Source organism: Anabrus simplex, chromosome X, assembly GCF_040414725.1.
Source record: "Anabrus simplex isolate iqAnaSimp1 chromosome X, ASM4041472v1, whole genome shotgun sequence".
Lineage (NCBI taxonomy): Eukaryota > Metazoa > Arthropoda > Insecta > Orthoptera > Tettigoniidae > Anabrus > Anabrus simplex.
The window spans coordinates 202033737-202047763 of record NC_090279.1 but is presented as its reverse complement, the minus strand read 5'-3'; the positions used below and the strand labels follow the sequence as shown (position 1 = coordinate 202047763).

General features: G+C 40.4%; 1 protein-coding gene across 1 annotated transcript in view; it reads left to right on the top strand.

Annotated features, from left to right (window-relative positions):
* The window catches only part of Mer (ezrin/radixin/moesin family protein merlin), a 36507-nt gene that overhangs the window by 933 nt on the left and 21547 nt on the right, over positions 1 to 14027 (top strand). Inside the window, exons 3-4 of the mRNA XM_067158670.2 lie at positions 7582 to 7787; positions 11208 to 11435. Coding sequence (XP_067014771.1) covers positions 7582 to 7787; positions 11208 to 11435 — 434 coding nt within the window. The remainder of the gene's footprint in view (positions 1 to 7581; positions 7788 to 11207; positions 11436 to 14027) is intronic.

Sequence of the window (14027 nt, the reverse complement as noted above, 5' to 3'; positions counted from 1 at the left end):
CCTATCTTCTGTTAGATGCTTTGCTTGACGTAGAGACTTCCCTACCAACTCATCTTGTCAATCCACCTAGCTGGAGCTCTTCCTCGGGGCCTTCTGCCTTTCACTGTGCCTTCCACAATCAGCTTCTTCAAGTATCTAGAATAATATGATTGATCTTCTTCGTGAGCCTGTCCTTGATCTTGAGCTCGTGTAGGCTAAGACAAAAGCATTCGTCTTGTGCTTGGTCCAGGATGCTGATAGGACTCAGTGGTACACCCACATTTCTGTCGCTTCAATATTGCTCTTGTTGGCTTTGTTAATTATATACAGTAGGTTACAGCCATGTAAGTGGCGAGGAGAAAACCCAGAGCATTTACCAGCTTGAGTTTAGTATTGCTAATGATGGGTCTGTCCTTCCAGATCTTGGTCAGCTTCACTATTGCAGTGCATCTTTTGATCTCATCCGAGCAGCGTCCATTGCTCGTTATTGGGGCTTCGAGATAAATTAATCTGTCCACCACCTCATGCTATTTGTCTCAGGTGTGGCAAGTTGTTATTTGTCTCGTTCATGATCATGAACTTTGTCTCGCCAATCATTAATTTCTTGACAGTGGCGTGCAACTGGAAGAGATCTTGTGTGCCGTATTATTGGACTCAGCGAAACGTTGTATTTTGGTCTATAATATGAAGACTCCCACACTCCATGCTCACTCTTGTGAGCCTGTCCATATAGACCTCCATCTCCCTGGCGCTCAGTGGTGTGCTGAGTGTTTCATCTGCTTACCTGAAGTTGCTGATCGTCACTTGCTACTCACTTGCCTCCTTTCTAATCACCGGGCGAGTTGGTTGTGTGGTTAGGGGCACGCGGCTGTGAGCTTGCATCCGGGAGATAGTGGGTTTGAACCACACTGTCACCAGCCCTGAAAATGATTTTCCATGGTTTCTCATTTTCACACCAGGCAAATGCTGGGGCTGTACCTTAATTAAGGCCATGGTCACTTCCTTTCCACTCCTAGGCCTTTCCTATCCCTTCGTCGCCATAAGACCTATCTGTGTTGGTGCGATGTAAAACAAATAGCAAAAAAACCTTTCTGGTCTTTCAGAACTTCTCCCATAACATGCTCTGAGTAGTTGTTAGAGGCGACAGGATGCAACTTCACCTGACAGTCTTGAGTTTGTCCTGAAAGAGTACCACCGAGTGTGTGGCTGCGCGGTTTGGGTCACGTAGCTGTAAGCTTGAATTCCGAAGATAGTGTATTCAAACCCCACTGTCGGCAGCCCTGAAGATGGTTTTGTGTGGTTTCCCATTTTCACACCAGACCCTTTCTTAACCCACTAGCACCATAAGACCTATCTGTGTTGGTGCGACATAAAGCAAATTGTAAAAAAAAAAAAAAGTACCATTGGGCCGAACATATAACGTTACCAGTAAGTGCCTTGATTAACTAAATTAGATGTTCTGGACTTCCCATGTTCCGTTGTAATATCCCACAATGGATCCCATCTCATTTTGTCGAAGGCTTTCTTGAAGTCTGCAAAACACAGAAATGTTGTGATGTTGAGTTTCTTGATCTTTTTGATAATCTGGCATAAATTCAAGGTTTGTTCTCTGGGACAGAGCCTTGCTGTTCCTCTGCGATCTGTCGTGGCAGGAAGTTCTTGAGACCCACATCGATGTGGGGAAGGGCCTTGCTGGCATGCGGTATCAACGCCACAGTTTGGTAGTTGTGCTGTTAGTTGGCGGTCCCTTCGTGTAGATTGGAATGAAGATAGACTGGCACCATTTGTCCTAGGAAATTGATGAAGAAGGTGTACAAATTCATGAAGGACCACTGACTGACCTTGCTAATTGGTACTTTTCTGTGTAGTAGAACGTTCTTTATCAGTCTGAATGGGAACAGGAGTAGATAGAGAAATCAGAAGGAAGGCTTGCCTCAGGGAACTGTCCTTGCACCAGCTCTCTACAATTTGTAGACCAGTGACCAGTCATTGTCAAAATATACTACTATCTACGCACTTTTTAGCGTACACCCTAGTGCTGAATCAATCGACTTGGTTATCTTCGAGATTCGTATTGGCAACTTTTGAAACACAAACTAAGAATCGCTTATCATCGCTGTGCGACATCTGGCGTACACTTTAAGTACTCATACTGTTGTTGTTTACACAGCAAAGCCAAACTATAGAATTCATGCTAGGAACAAGATTTGCATCGGGAAATATTATATAGTATTATATATTGTGTGTGTGACTCAGTTGTTGGCGTTAAGATAATAAAGGTTTAGAAAATTAATATCGATCGATCATATTATCGATTCAATTTTCATTTCCATTCAGTTCGCAGTATTTACCGGAACCGGCAGTGCTTCCTTCTTACTCCTCACCGAGTACAAAAATCTATCACTAAAAAGTGCGCGTACAGTACAGGCAGTTCATCTATGCTGAGTTAGATGCGGCTATTGGCGGTTGTCTTGGACGGACCCATAGCGAAGTACCTCCATGGCTAGTTCTGCGGCCGGATATACGGCTCGATCTACTCCGTGGACTCAAGGTGAATACGGATGCCTTTGTTCATTGGAGTTATTTCCAGGACTTTTTTCACCAGTACCCGGTTACGGGACATGTCTTTACGGATGGCTCTAGGATCGGGGAAAATGTAGAATCCTCTTTCGTCCGTGATGACATTAGGACGATGATCTCATTTCCCATTGTACATAGTGTGTGTACTGCAGAGCTTTTCACCATCTTAGAAGATCTGCAGTTTGCACTGGGTGACAAAAAAGACCACTTTCTCGTGTTTACCGACAAGTTCTCTGCAGTCTATTGATATCTGTTTCCCACAACATTCACTGGTGCGGCGGATTCATGACCTTCTAGCCAGGTTGTGTGATGCTGGCACCAGGATCACTTTCTTGTGGCTCGAAAGCCACATGGGGATTGCGGGAAATGAACTAGCAAATGAAGCTGCAAAAGAAGCTGCACTTTTACCACCTACAGCTTTCCCATCCTTGTGTCGCCAAAAACCTTCAGTGTGTTAGTGTGATGTTAAACCACTAACGACCGAGCTCGATAGCTGCATTCGCTTAAGTGCGGCCAGTATCCAGTATTCCGGAGATAGTGGGTTCGAACGCCACTGTCGGCAGCCCTGAAGATGGTTTTCCGTGGTTTCCCATTTTCACACCAGGCAGATGCTGGAGCTGTACCTTCATTAAGGCCACGGCCGCTTCCTTCCCACTCCTAGGCCCATCCCATCATCACCATAAGACTTATCTGTATCGGTGTGACGTAAAACAAATTGTAAAAAAAGTCACTAACGATAAACAAAACAAAGAATAACTTACGTGTTTTGAATCCAGAGTTGCACTGCTTCTGGTTATACAGGAACTCAGAAATGTTAATAATCAATATTCCCCTCTCTGAACATTAGCCTTCAATAATTTTGATACCTGTTTGATGTTTTGGGTATGGATTTCAGGATCATCAGGTTGCACAAATTCAGTAGAATGGTTCACAGTCTGGTGAGTGTAGGTATCCCTCCCATCGGAGCTGGCTCTATATCTTCAACACAGGGCGAGTTGGTCGTCTGGTGAGGGTCGCACAGCTGTGAGCTTGCATTTGGGAGATAGTGGGTTCGAATCCTACTGCTGGCCGGCCTGAAGATGGTTTTCCGTGGTTTCCCATCTTCACACCAAGCCAATGCTAGTGCTGTACCTTAATTAAGGCCACGGCTGTTTTCTTCCCCTCCTAGCCCTTTCCTATCTCATCATCGCCATAAGACCTATTTGTGGCAGTGTGACATAAAGCAGAATTGTAAAAATCATCTTCAACTCGTACTGCATATCTTTATGCTAGGAAGTTAAAAAAAAATGGAAACGAATTATTGATTGAAAGAAAATAAATATATTTAGTTGTAAGAGAGGCATTGCAACACTACAAAATTTTATAAAACCACTAAAAAAATTTGTAAATAATATCACACTGAAAATTTACTGTAACTAACAGTGATTTACAGTAAACCAGAATCTAACTTGTCACTATTGCCCTCCTCCCAGAGACGTCATGACTGGTAATAAGTTAATGTTCGGTTATTGCAATCATTGTAATGTAAAACCATTGGCCATCAGCACTTAGGGCGAAGATCAGCTGAGTGAATGAGAAGGAAGACAGTATGATGCCAGTGTTGTTATAATACCAAAATAAATGGTCCCTTATTGGACATTATAAATTTTCCAGCTAACTCATTCCTGGTTGCCAGCGTTTCGCCCCCGTGTGCTAGGTTGGGCTCGTCAGTTGGTACCTAGCACACCTACCAAGACGCATGGCTAGTGCATACCGTGGAGTGTTGTTATAGTGACAACTACCATGAAATAAAATTCAAATGTTGCTTCAAGTCATTGCTGTAACTTCCTACCTGTTTCTTCCCCTGTGGGTGGGGGCAGTAGAATAATACCCACAGTAACCCCTGCCTGTTGCAAGAGGCAACTAAAAGGGGCTCCAAGGGCTCTTAACTTGGGAGCGTGGGTTGGGTACTACGGGCCCTTTGTTGAGTCGTGGTATTGCTTCCACTTACTTGTGCCAGGCTCCTCACCTTCTTCTTTTCTATCTCACCTCTCTTGGTCAACTCTTGTTCTTTTCCAACCCCGACGGTATTAGAGCATTCGACGTCTATGGAGTCCTTCGTTTTCACGTTCTTCGTGGCCCTTGTCTTTCTTTGGCCGATACCTTCATTTTTGAAGTGTTGGATCTCTTTCATTTTTCTCCCTGATTAGTGTTAATAGAGGATCGTTGCCTAGTTGTACTTCCTTTTAAAACAATAATCACCACCACCCCCTCCTCCCATAATTCAGTACAGATACTTACCCAGATAGATGTCATTACCAACTATAGAGTAATAAAAACTCCTAAACCATCATCATCATCATCATCATCATCATTTCCCCTTATCCAACTCTTGCCGGGTCGGGGTGTTCATGGCATTTCTCCATCTTCCACTTTCCTTCCACCATTGCTCTTCCACGATCTTGTCCCAGTCTAAATTTTGTCTTCTTATGCCGCTCTTCACTGATTCAATCCACTTTGTTCTAGGTCTTCCTCTTGCTGTCTTGCCCTTGCACTTTGCCTCCAGCATCTGTCTTGCAAATAGCGGTATTTTTATCTCTTTAGGCTTCCTTTGTTTCCTTTACAATTTTGTCCATGGCCATAATAAACAAAAGAGGTGACAGCACACTCCCCTGTCTTAGTCCATTCTTATTCCTAAACCATTCTGTCTTTCCAACTTGGGTCAGTACTCTGCTAACACAGTTGTTGTACATCACTTGCACCATTTCAAACATTTCTCTTCTGAGTCTCTTTTTAACCATGGTTTTCTAAACCTTCTCTCTGGGGACACTATCATATGCCTTTTATGTATATCTATGAAAGTCATGACTAGATCCTTTCCATATTTCCAGTTCTTTTCCATCAACTGTCTCATGCTAAAGATTGGGTCCACTGTAGATCTTCCATTCCTGAAACCATATTGTTCCTCTTGTAACTCTCCTTCAATCTTTCTCCACATTCTTCTTTCCAATATCATTCCCAGTATTTTAACTACTTGCGATATAAGTGTGATTCCTCTATAGTTACTACAAACTTTCTTGTCCCCTTAAACACTGGTATTATTATCCCTTTTTTCCAGTCTTCTGCTACACATTTGTGTTTCCACATACACTTTAGTAGTCGGTACAACCATTGCATACTGACAGGTCCAGCTGCCTTTATCATTTCCACACTGATTTCATCCATCCCTGTTGCTTTTCCCATCTTCATCTTTTGTTCCGCTTAACTCCAGCTCCTGCATTGTTATATCATCCGCTGTTGTTGAGTCTTCACACTGTATTGCTTCTATCTCCCTTGTACAGTTGTTAACATTCAATAGCTTATCAAAATACTCCTTCCATCTTCTCTTTATCTCTTCTGATTGTGTTAACAATTCCCCACCTTCCTTTTTCACTAACTTTGTAGTAATTCTTTCTGTCCTCTTACTTCTTATGAGTCCATAGAGGCTCCTTTTACTGCCACTTACATCCCCTTCCATTTTTTGTGTAAATTCTTCCCAACTCCTCTTCTTTTCTTCTCCTACCACCTTCTTACATCTCCGTTTGCTGTTGAGGTACTTCCTTTTGCTTTCTTCTGTTTGATCTTGGTTCCATTCTCGCCAGGCTGTCTTCTTTCCTTTCACCACTTTCCTCACTTCCTCATGCCATCACGGTGTCTCCTTTTCTTTCACTCTTGTAGATGTCCTGCCACAAGAACACTCTGCTGCACTAACAAATACCTTTTTTTAAATTGGCCCACTCCTCTTCTACATTTTCCACTTCAGTAAGTGGGATTCCTAAACCAGTTGTTATAAATTAATACACACACGCATTAAGTGTAACCCCCTTATGCTGAAAGTAAACGAAGGATGAAAAATTATCTTCACCTCACAGTTTGTGTTTACATCGTTGTCGGTAACATACTTTGTAGCATACTCCGTACTTCACTGGTTTTTTTTTTGCTAGTTGTTTTACGTTAAAAATTAAATAATTGAAAAAGAGGTTCAACCTATTCAATACATAAGAGAAAGAAATGTAGTGATTACATTCTTATTTAATAGTAATTAAGAAATGGGACCGGTTTCGACCCTAGTCCAGGTCATTGTCAACCGTTCAAAACATAAAAATCATGAAAAACAATGCATATGAAAAAGAAAAGGATTAAGTGAACTCTGGATCGGTATAAGATGAAATATAAATTGATGATGGGGGTAGAAATTGTGAGTCACTTAAAATAAAACAGTACGTAATATGAATGGTAGTACGGCACATGCAATGATAAGTAAAGTCTCTCAATGTTTATGAATAGTGGAGAACAGTCAAATGGGTCAGTTTTTACACTCTGTCAGGTACAAAGTCACAACACTATCGAACAACATATGAAGATCCATAAATATGTTGAAGTCGCAGACGAATAGATTTATAGAAGCAAACTGCCAGCTCCCGGTGATCAGCACGGCACATTCAAGGTCATGCGCTGTGGTCTCGAACGCCAAAGTAGAATGGAGAATATCCTGAAGATCCAGTATTTGCCTCGGTTGCAGGAAGTTAAGTACGTATATATAGAAATATACAACGCAATTCAGTATAATTGAATGAGTAATTGTGCCACAGGGAATGGGGCCTCTAAATATTAGTTCCTAATTAGCGTTGACCTGTAAGATCTTTTGCTACTGCCACAGGGGATAGTGTGATTTATCACTACAAATCACTTGTTTCCAGTCATCCACTGTCCAGTGGCATTGCTCTTTATGCCACCTCAATCGTTGCTTAGCATTGACTACATAAATATTTGGCTTATGAACAGCAGCTCGACCATTGTTTCCCATTCTTTTTAACTCCTCAGTAAGTAACTAAGAACAGCAGGGCATCGTCTTCTGTTCCCATTGCAGCAGTCTCTTGCAGAGCTACTTTTGTACTGTTAGCGAAATTTTACTTTTTAAGCTCTGAACGCAATTTAGGATACACACATGTTTTAATATCTTAAAGTATTACATTGATCTGACATAAAGTTTGATACTTACAGTACAAGACCAGGGCATCTCGCAGCAGCCCACCACCCCATTCATGTTCCTGGGCAAGTTCTATCCGGAGGATGTGGCAGAAGAACTTGTCCAAGAGGTGACGCAACACCTCTTCTTCCTGCAAGTGAAGCAGGCCATCCTTTCCATGGACATCTACTGTCCACCTGAAGCTTCTGTGCTGCTCGCCTCATATGCAGTGCAGGCCAAGGTGAGTTAAATTAAACTTTGTTAAGTTCATATTGGTCTGAAAGTACCATATCACCTTTCTCATTTTAATTAGAAGTTATAGATAATCTGGAAGGAAAAAGTAATGTTTTTGAACTGTTTATTGTGATTGATTAATTTACCTTAACTCCACACAGTTTATTATTGTTTACAAACCATTGCCTTACAGATGCAGCTGTATGACAGTGTGCATTGTCTTGCCGATACAAACAATCGTCATCTTCGAACTGGTCCTCTACTGTATCCGATACACAATGGATTAAAATGTGTTCATATTCTTACACATTTCGAGTTTTCTTAAGCTAATTTTCTTAATCACTAATTTTCAGTCATCCACTAACCAGCGGCGTCGCTCTTTACACTACCTGAAGCGTCGCTTAACACTGACTATAGAAATGTTTGGCTTATGAGCAGCAGGTCGACCATTGTACCCAATACTTTTAAACTCCCGATGCACAGTCATTGTGCTGACTGGACTGCCGGTAGCACTTTGGAACTCACGAGTGATTCTTTCCGTTGTTTTATTGCTATTTTTTTACAACCACCCTCTGCAATGCTCGACGGTACTTATCTGTCATTAAATGAGGTCGTCCTGGTCTTGGTTGTTCCTTGGCGTTCCCACTTCACAATCATCACCAACAGTCGACTTGGGCAGCTTTAGAAGGGTGAAAATGTCCCTGATGAATTTGTTACTCAGTTGACAACCAATGACTAGTCAACGTTCAAAATCACTGAGCTTTCCTGACCGACCAATTCTGCTGTTACTGTTCCTGTACTGACAACACAATACTTCTTGCCTCCTTTTATATTGGTGGGTCTGCCTCTCGTGACATCTAGGGTTCGATTCCGCATTACGTAGTGGTGTCCAGATACTTTTGATCAGGTAGTCATCATTATCATCATCACCAATGTCCCATTCCAGTCGTCCGGGTGTGGTTTGATCAGGTAGTATACATTATAATTTAAACACTGAAACTGTAGTTAAGGAAGATGAGAAAACTGGAAGCAACAGTTTGATGGGAAAGGGAAAATTACATGAAACTTCCATGCCGTGTATTTATTCTTGAGGTTGTACAGGTGATTCCTCAATATCTGGATCGACTCCTACAGCATATAGAATGCGGCATTCCGACAAATGTACGGCTGGATCCCAAGGGATTTGAAATGTTCCACAACAGATCTCGGGATTTCCCCACGGCTTTCAATCATCAGCCCCACCACACGCAGTTCTTTAATATTATATGTTCCCGTAAGTAGCTGATTGATGGCTTGTATATTTCTTTTTCCCCCCAGTCAACAGCTGTCGGCTGATCCAAACTCTTCTCAGAGTGTACCTTGGGGTCATTTATATTTCTTTTTCTGTCCAGCGCATTGATGTCTATTCGGCGAATGCTTTCCTCCTTCAGCCACGCAGTGAACCTCCTCGTAAACTTAGTAGGTGTTATTAATGAGTGCTTTAGTGATTATCGTCAATAGGTATTTTTCTTGCTTCAGAGTTCCACTTGTGTTATTAGCAGCTCTTGAGCTACAATTGCAGTGAAAGTTCATTATAGCGACATACAAGGGACCTAATAAATTATGTCATAACCAAGATTTATGCTATCAGTCGAGTGAGGTGGAAAATGATACAGAACAAAACTTAAATAGGCTTATTTTAGAGTGTAGCCTACGTATTTATTTTAAGCCTGACATTAAAGTGCAAAATTGATGTATGTACAACATAAACAGTATTGAATTTCATAGAAAAGTTTTAACTCGTACTGTCACATGTACTTGCCAAGCTTCTTCATTTAGGAATAAAAATGGATAATTTTTATCTGTCTTCTCCTGCTTGCCCAATACACACTTTCTAAATTGTGTTCCATGTTTAAAATTTCAGTCACAACTTCACTGTACCTTCCTGTAGCTTCATAGGACATGTTTACAACTCTGATGGCTTCTAAATCATCACTCATTGCTGGAATGGACTTTTCTTTTATTCCTTTTCCTCTTCATGGTCGCTGTGACCGTATTCTTTACTTCACTTACCGTAACGTCATCAATTGTAACTAGGTCATTGTCTATTGTTGTGTACTATACGCGCACTTTTTCTTGAGCCCGATTTTTACGGGGTGAGGAGCAAGGAGGGAGTGCTGTCAGTTCCGGTTATGCTGCCAACTGGATGGAAATGAAATCTGAATTGAATCGATAATATGATCGATCAATATGAATTTTCTAAACATTTATTATCTTACGTCAACAATTGTGTCACACATACATTATTTAACATTATATAACATTTCTCAGTGCGAATCTTGTTACTAGCATGAATTATATAGTTTGGCTTTGCTGTGTAAACAACAACAGTACTAGTTTGCAAAGTGTACGCCAGATGTCGCACAGCGATGAATAAGCGATTCATAGTTTGTGTTTCAAAGGTTGCCGATATGGATGTCGATGATAACCGAGGTCTACCGATTCAGCACTAGGGAGCTCCGGGCTCAAGAAAAAGTGCGCGTATAGTAAGTTTTATAGTCATATTGATTCAGAATAGGCTATCACAGTCTATTTTTCTCAGCAATTCAGACAATGAACATGAACACATGAACACTCGCATGAACATAGTATTTCAAGTTCCAAGATCTAGAACATCTCATCACTTGAACTCGCCATTTATTAAAATGCTACGATTTTATAACACATTTGCTGCAGGAATAGATTTATTTTCAGAATCACACACTGTCATTAATATACATTTAAAGGCCTGTGTTTCTAATTTATAAATTCAGACTCCTTTTCTATATAATAGGTGCTCTTTAACTTATTTATTAATATAGTCACTTACTACTTTATTTATATCTTTGTTGCAATTCTTGTATTTTTATAGTGTAGAAATAATCATTGTTGTACTCTGGATTGTCATTGTCTCTGTGTATGTGTTTTCCATTCATTCTTCTTCCTTGTCTTTATTATCTTCAGCATTATTATTGTGTATTTATCTTTACTTACATGTATGCATTATAAGTACTGTTGACTGTTGTGTTAGGAAGGTACTGTATTGGGCTTACTGCCTGTGTACTTTCAAAAAGTCAAATAAATAAATAAATAAATAAATAAAACAGCAAATTGTCATCACTGCCATCAACATCATCTTCAGCTTGGGTGACTTTTCTAAAGTTGATAACATTCCCATATGGCAGAAATTTTAATCGAAACTGAGATTTAAGTTCTATACGAGGTAGACCCATATATGTTTGTCATATTTAGCAAGGCGGAAAACCACAAAATACCTGATTTTATAGACGAGATATCACTGAAACTGGTGTTGCTGTAACAGATTTTTACAGTATTTACAGTACTTCTTTCCCAGAAATTGGGTAGACACTTCTTTGTGTATTCATACAGCCTGTGCATTTTTTAACAGTACGGTGACTACGACGAAGTGACGCACAAGCCTGGCATGCTGGCTAGTGAGGATCTGCTACCTCAGCGTGTCATCGACCAGTATCAGATGACGCCTGAGATGTGGGAGGACCGCATCAAGATTTGGTATGCTGACCACAGGGGTATGTCTCGGGATGAAGCGGAGATGGAGTACCTGAAGATAGCTCAGGATCTTGACATGTATGGTGTCAATTATTTTCCTATCAGTGTGAGTATTCTTATGAGTCTACTGCTGTATACCATCACTTTATCAACATATAAATAGTCTGTTTGCCTTAACTGCTACATAAACAGAAACATGTGGCAGAAATGGAGATGGTTAGCTGATGTTCTTTATTGTCTTGAAGCACCTCACAATATAGTTCCCTAATTAACCTGGTGTTTTGCTCTTCGCACTGCTAATAATTCATTAAAATATGTTTCTATAGAGAGCATGTGAAGTACTTCACAGAATGTGTAGGTTTAAGCAGAGGTGCCAACTATTACGGATTGTCCGTAATAATTACGGATTTCACCTCACAATTACGGAATTGCGGTCAAAGGGAAAATTATTACAGAAAAGCTGACATTATCAAAAATAATTTTCTACGGAATAAAAGAAAAGAAGAAAATAAAGGCTCAAACGGATTGTACGTTTCTCCTAAATCGTACTCGTTTCAATGCTTGTGAGTTGGCAACAATACTTATTCTATCGTTACTTCCTTTTGCTACCCATAAGCGTTGTAAAATTCATTGTGAATGAAGGAGCTCAAGTGCTGCTCTTCTCCACTATAAATCCTGTAATGATGTTGTATTTGCTGTGTTAAGTGTACCTGACAGTTGACAGAAAGAAGTGAGGCCTACATTAAGCACATCTGCACTGGAATCACTTATGGTTCAGAAGATGAAAATGTCATCGCAGTGTGAAGGATGCTTCAAGAAAAACTACACTGAAAAGCAGCTGCTTTGTGAGAAACAAGCTACAAGGAGTGTTTTATCACAGAACTAACAGGTTGTGTGCAGATGTTATTGTGTAATATGATATATTCTCGAATGGATTGCTAGAGGGAAGGACAAAAAGGGTGTCATTATCGAGCATGCTTTGGACTTGACTCGAAATTTGTCTTGGGGGCGGAGGGCGATTACTGATAATCTTCTTCAAAGGTTTAAGGATAACATTTTTAAGCATTATGATTGCAATTCTCAACAAAGGGATTGTGTACCTTGCCTTGCTGTCATATTTGTTTGTGTTGTGAGCTCAGTTGAAGAGTATGAAATGGAAGCAAGTTAAAGAGTGGCCTATAATATTGAATGTGTTCAATCATTTTGCCAAAAATGATCTGACTTTAGATGTAAACAGTCTTGTAGAATTAACATCCAAGTGTACTGGCATGTCGACATCAGCTGTTAACATCTCTCAGAAAGAACAGGCTACTCTAGGGAAGCTTACTGCACCAGGAAAGAACAGAAAGCATACTCGTCCAGTGTTGGGAAAGTACAATAAATTTTTCACGTACGTTGTGCAAAGGAAAGCAACCATGTTCATTTTCAGTAATGAGTCTTCTACTAAAACAGAGCATAAACGAATTACTTCATATACACACACTTCCCTGGACAGTCTTGAACTGGAAACCAATCAGGAGAGACTGATTAACAGCCAAGAGGATTGTAAACTATGAAAAATTGAAATGGGCTATTTTCTCAGTTAAACCTTACAAATCCCCATGGTATCTCTATATATAATTCGAACGTGTAACACAATATTTTGAGAAAGCCGCAATACTAATACCTGTGTGTTATACATCAAAAGAAAGATCTCCACCTCAGGATTACTAGAAAAATATTATTTATTTCATGAAGTCCTTCATTTGCATTAAATAGTCTTTTATTCAAATAATACGATGCTGATCCTTCTATGCCAGCCCCATAGAGGGCTCTGTGAAAGTTTTCTATGCAGATCTTTCTATGTTAGTCCAATGGATGGCTCTATGAAATCAAGTCAGAACCTTTTTTTTTTTAGAAGCTTCAGGAGGCTGGAGGAAGACATTTGTTTATTCAGGTTTAGTTTCTCGGCTGGACAGAAGGCGAAAGCTAGGAAGCGGCCGTAGCTTTAATTAAGGTACAACTCCAGCATTTGCTTCGTATGAAAATGGGAAACCACGGAAAACCATCTTCAGGGCTGCCGTCAGTGAGGCTTAAACGCACTATCTTCCGAATGCATTGTCACAGCTGCACACCCCTAACTGCACAGCCAACTCGCTCGGTCATAAATAGTTTTGTTTGTTGAAAAATTTTATAGATTGATATTGTGTGGCCTACAGAGAGGTCTGGTGCGGATCTTTGCAGTGGATGCTCATAAGCGATCTGCGCCTCTGAGTGTGATGAAAATGTAGGGAGAGGGTTAAACCCGGTGCCGTCACGTAGCCTTCTCCTGTTGAATAACACCAAGGGGTCTGCTCAAGGCTTTACATCTCCATCTGATGGATGATTCGCCATTAACAGTGTCATATGGCCTCACTCCATATGAGCACTGGGGAGATGTTTGGAATTGAATCCAGGCTTGTAACTTAGACCAGGTGATAAATTTCATGATTTGGTCCATATCGGCTTACAGTAAAGTTATGTAAAATTTCTTGGAAAGAAATAAATGATCATGGCTATGAGCCAGTAAAATATTGTATATAATCATGTCTTTATAAAGATAAATACGACTTCTATTTATTATTGAAAGATGTTCCTCTCCGCTTGAATTAATCTGACTTTTGTAAGCATTTTAAAATTTTTATTCTGGAATTTGTAGATTTATATGTTTAAACTTCTG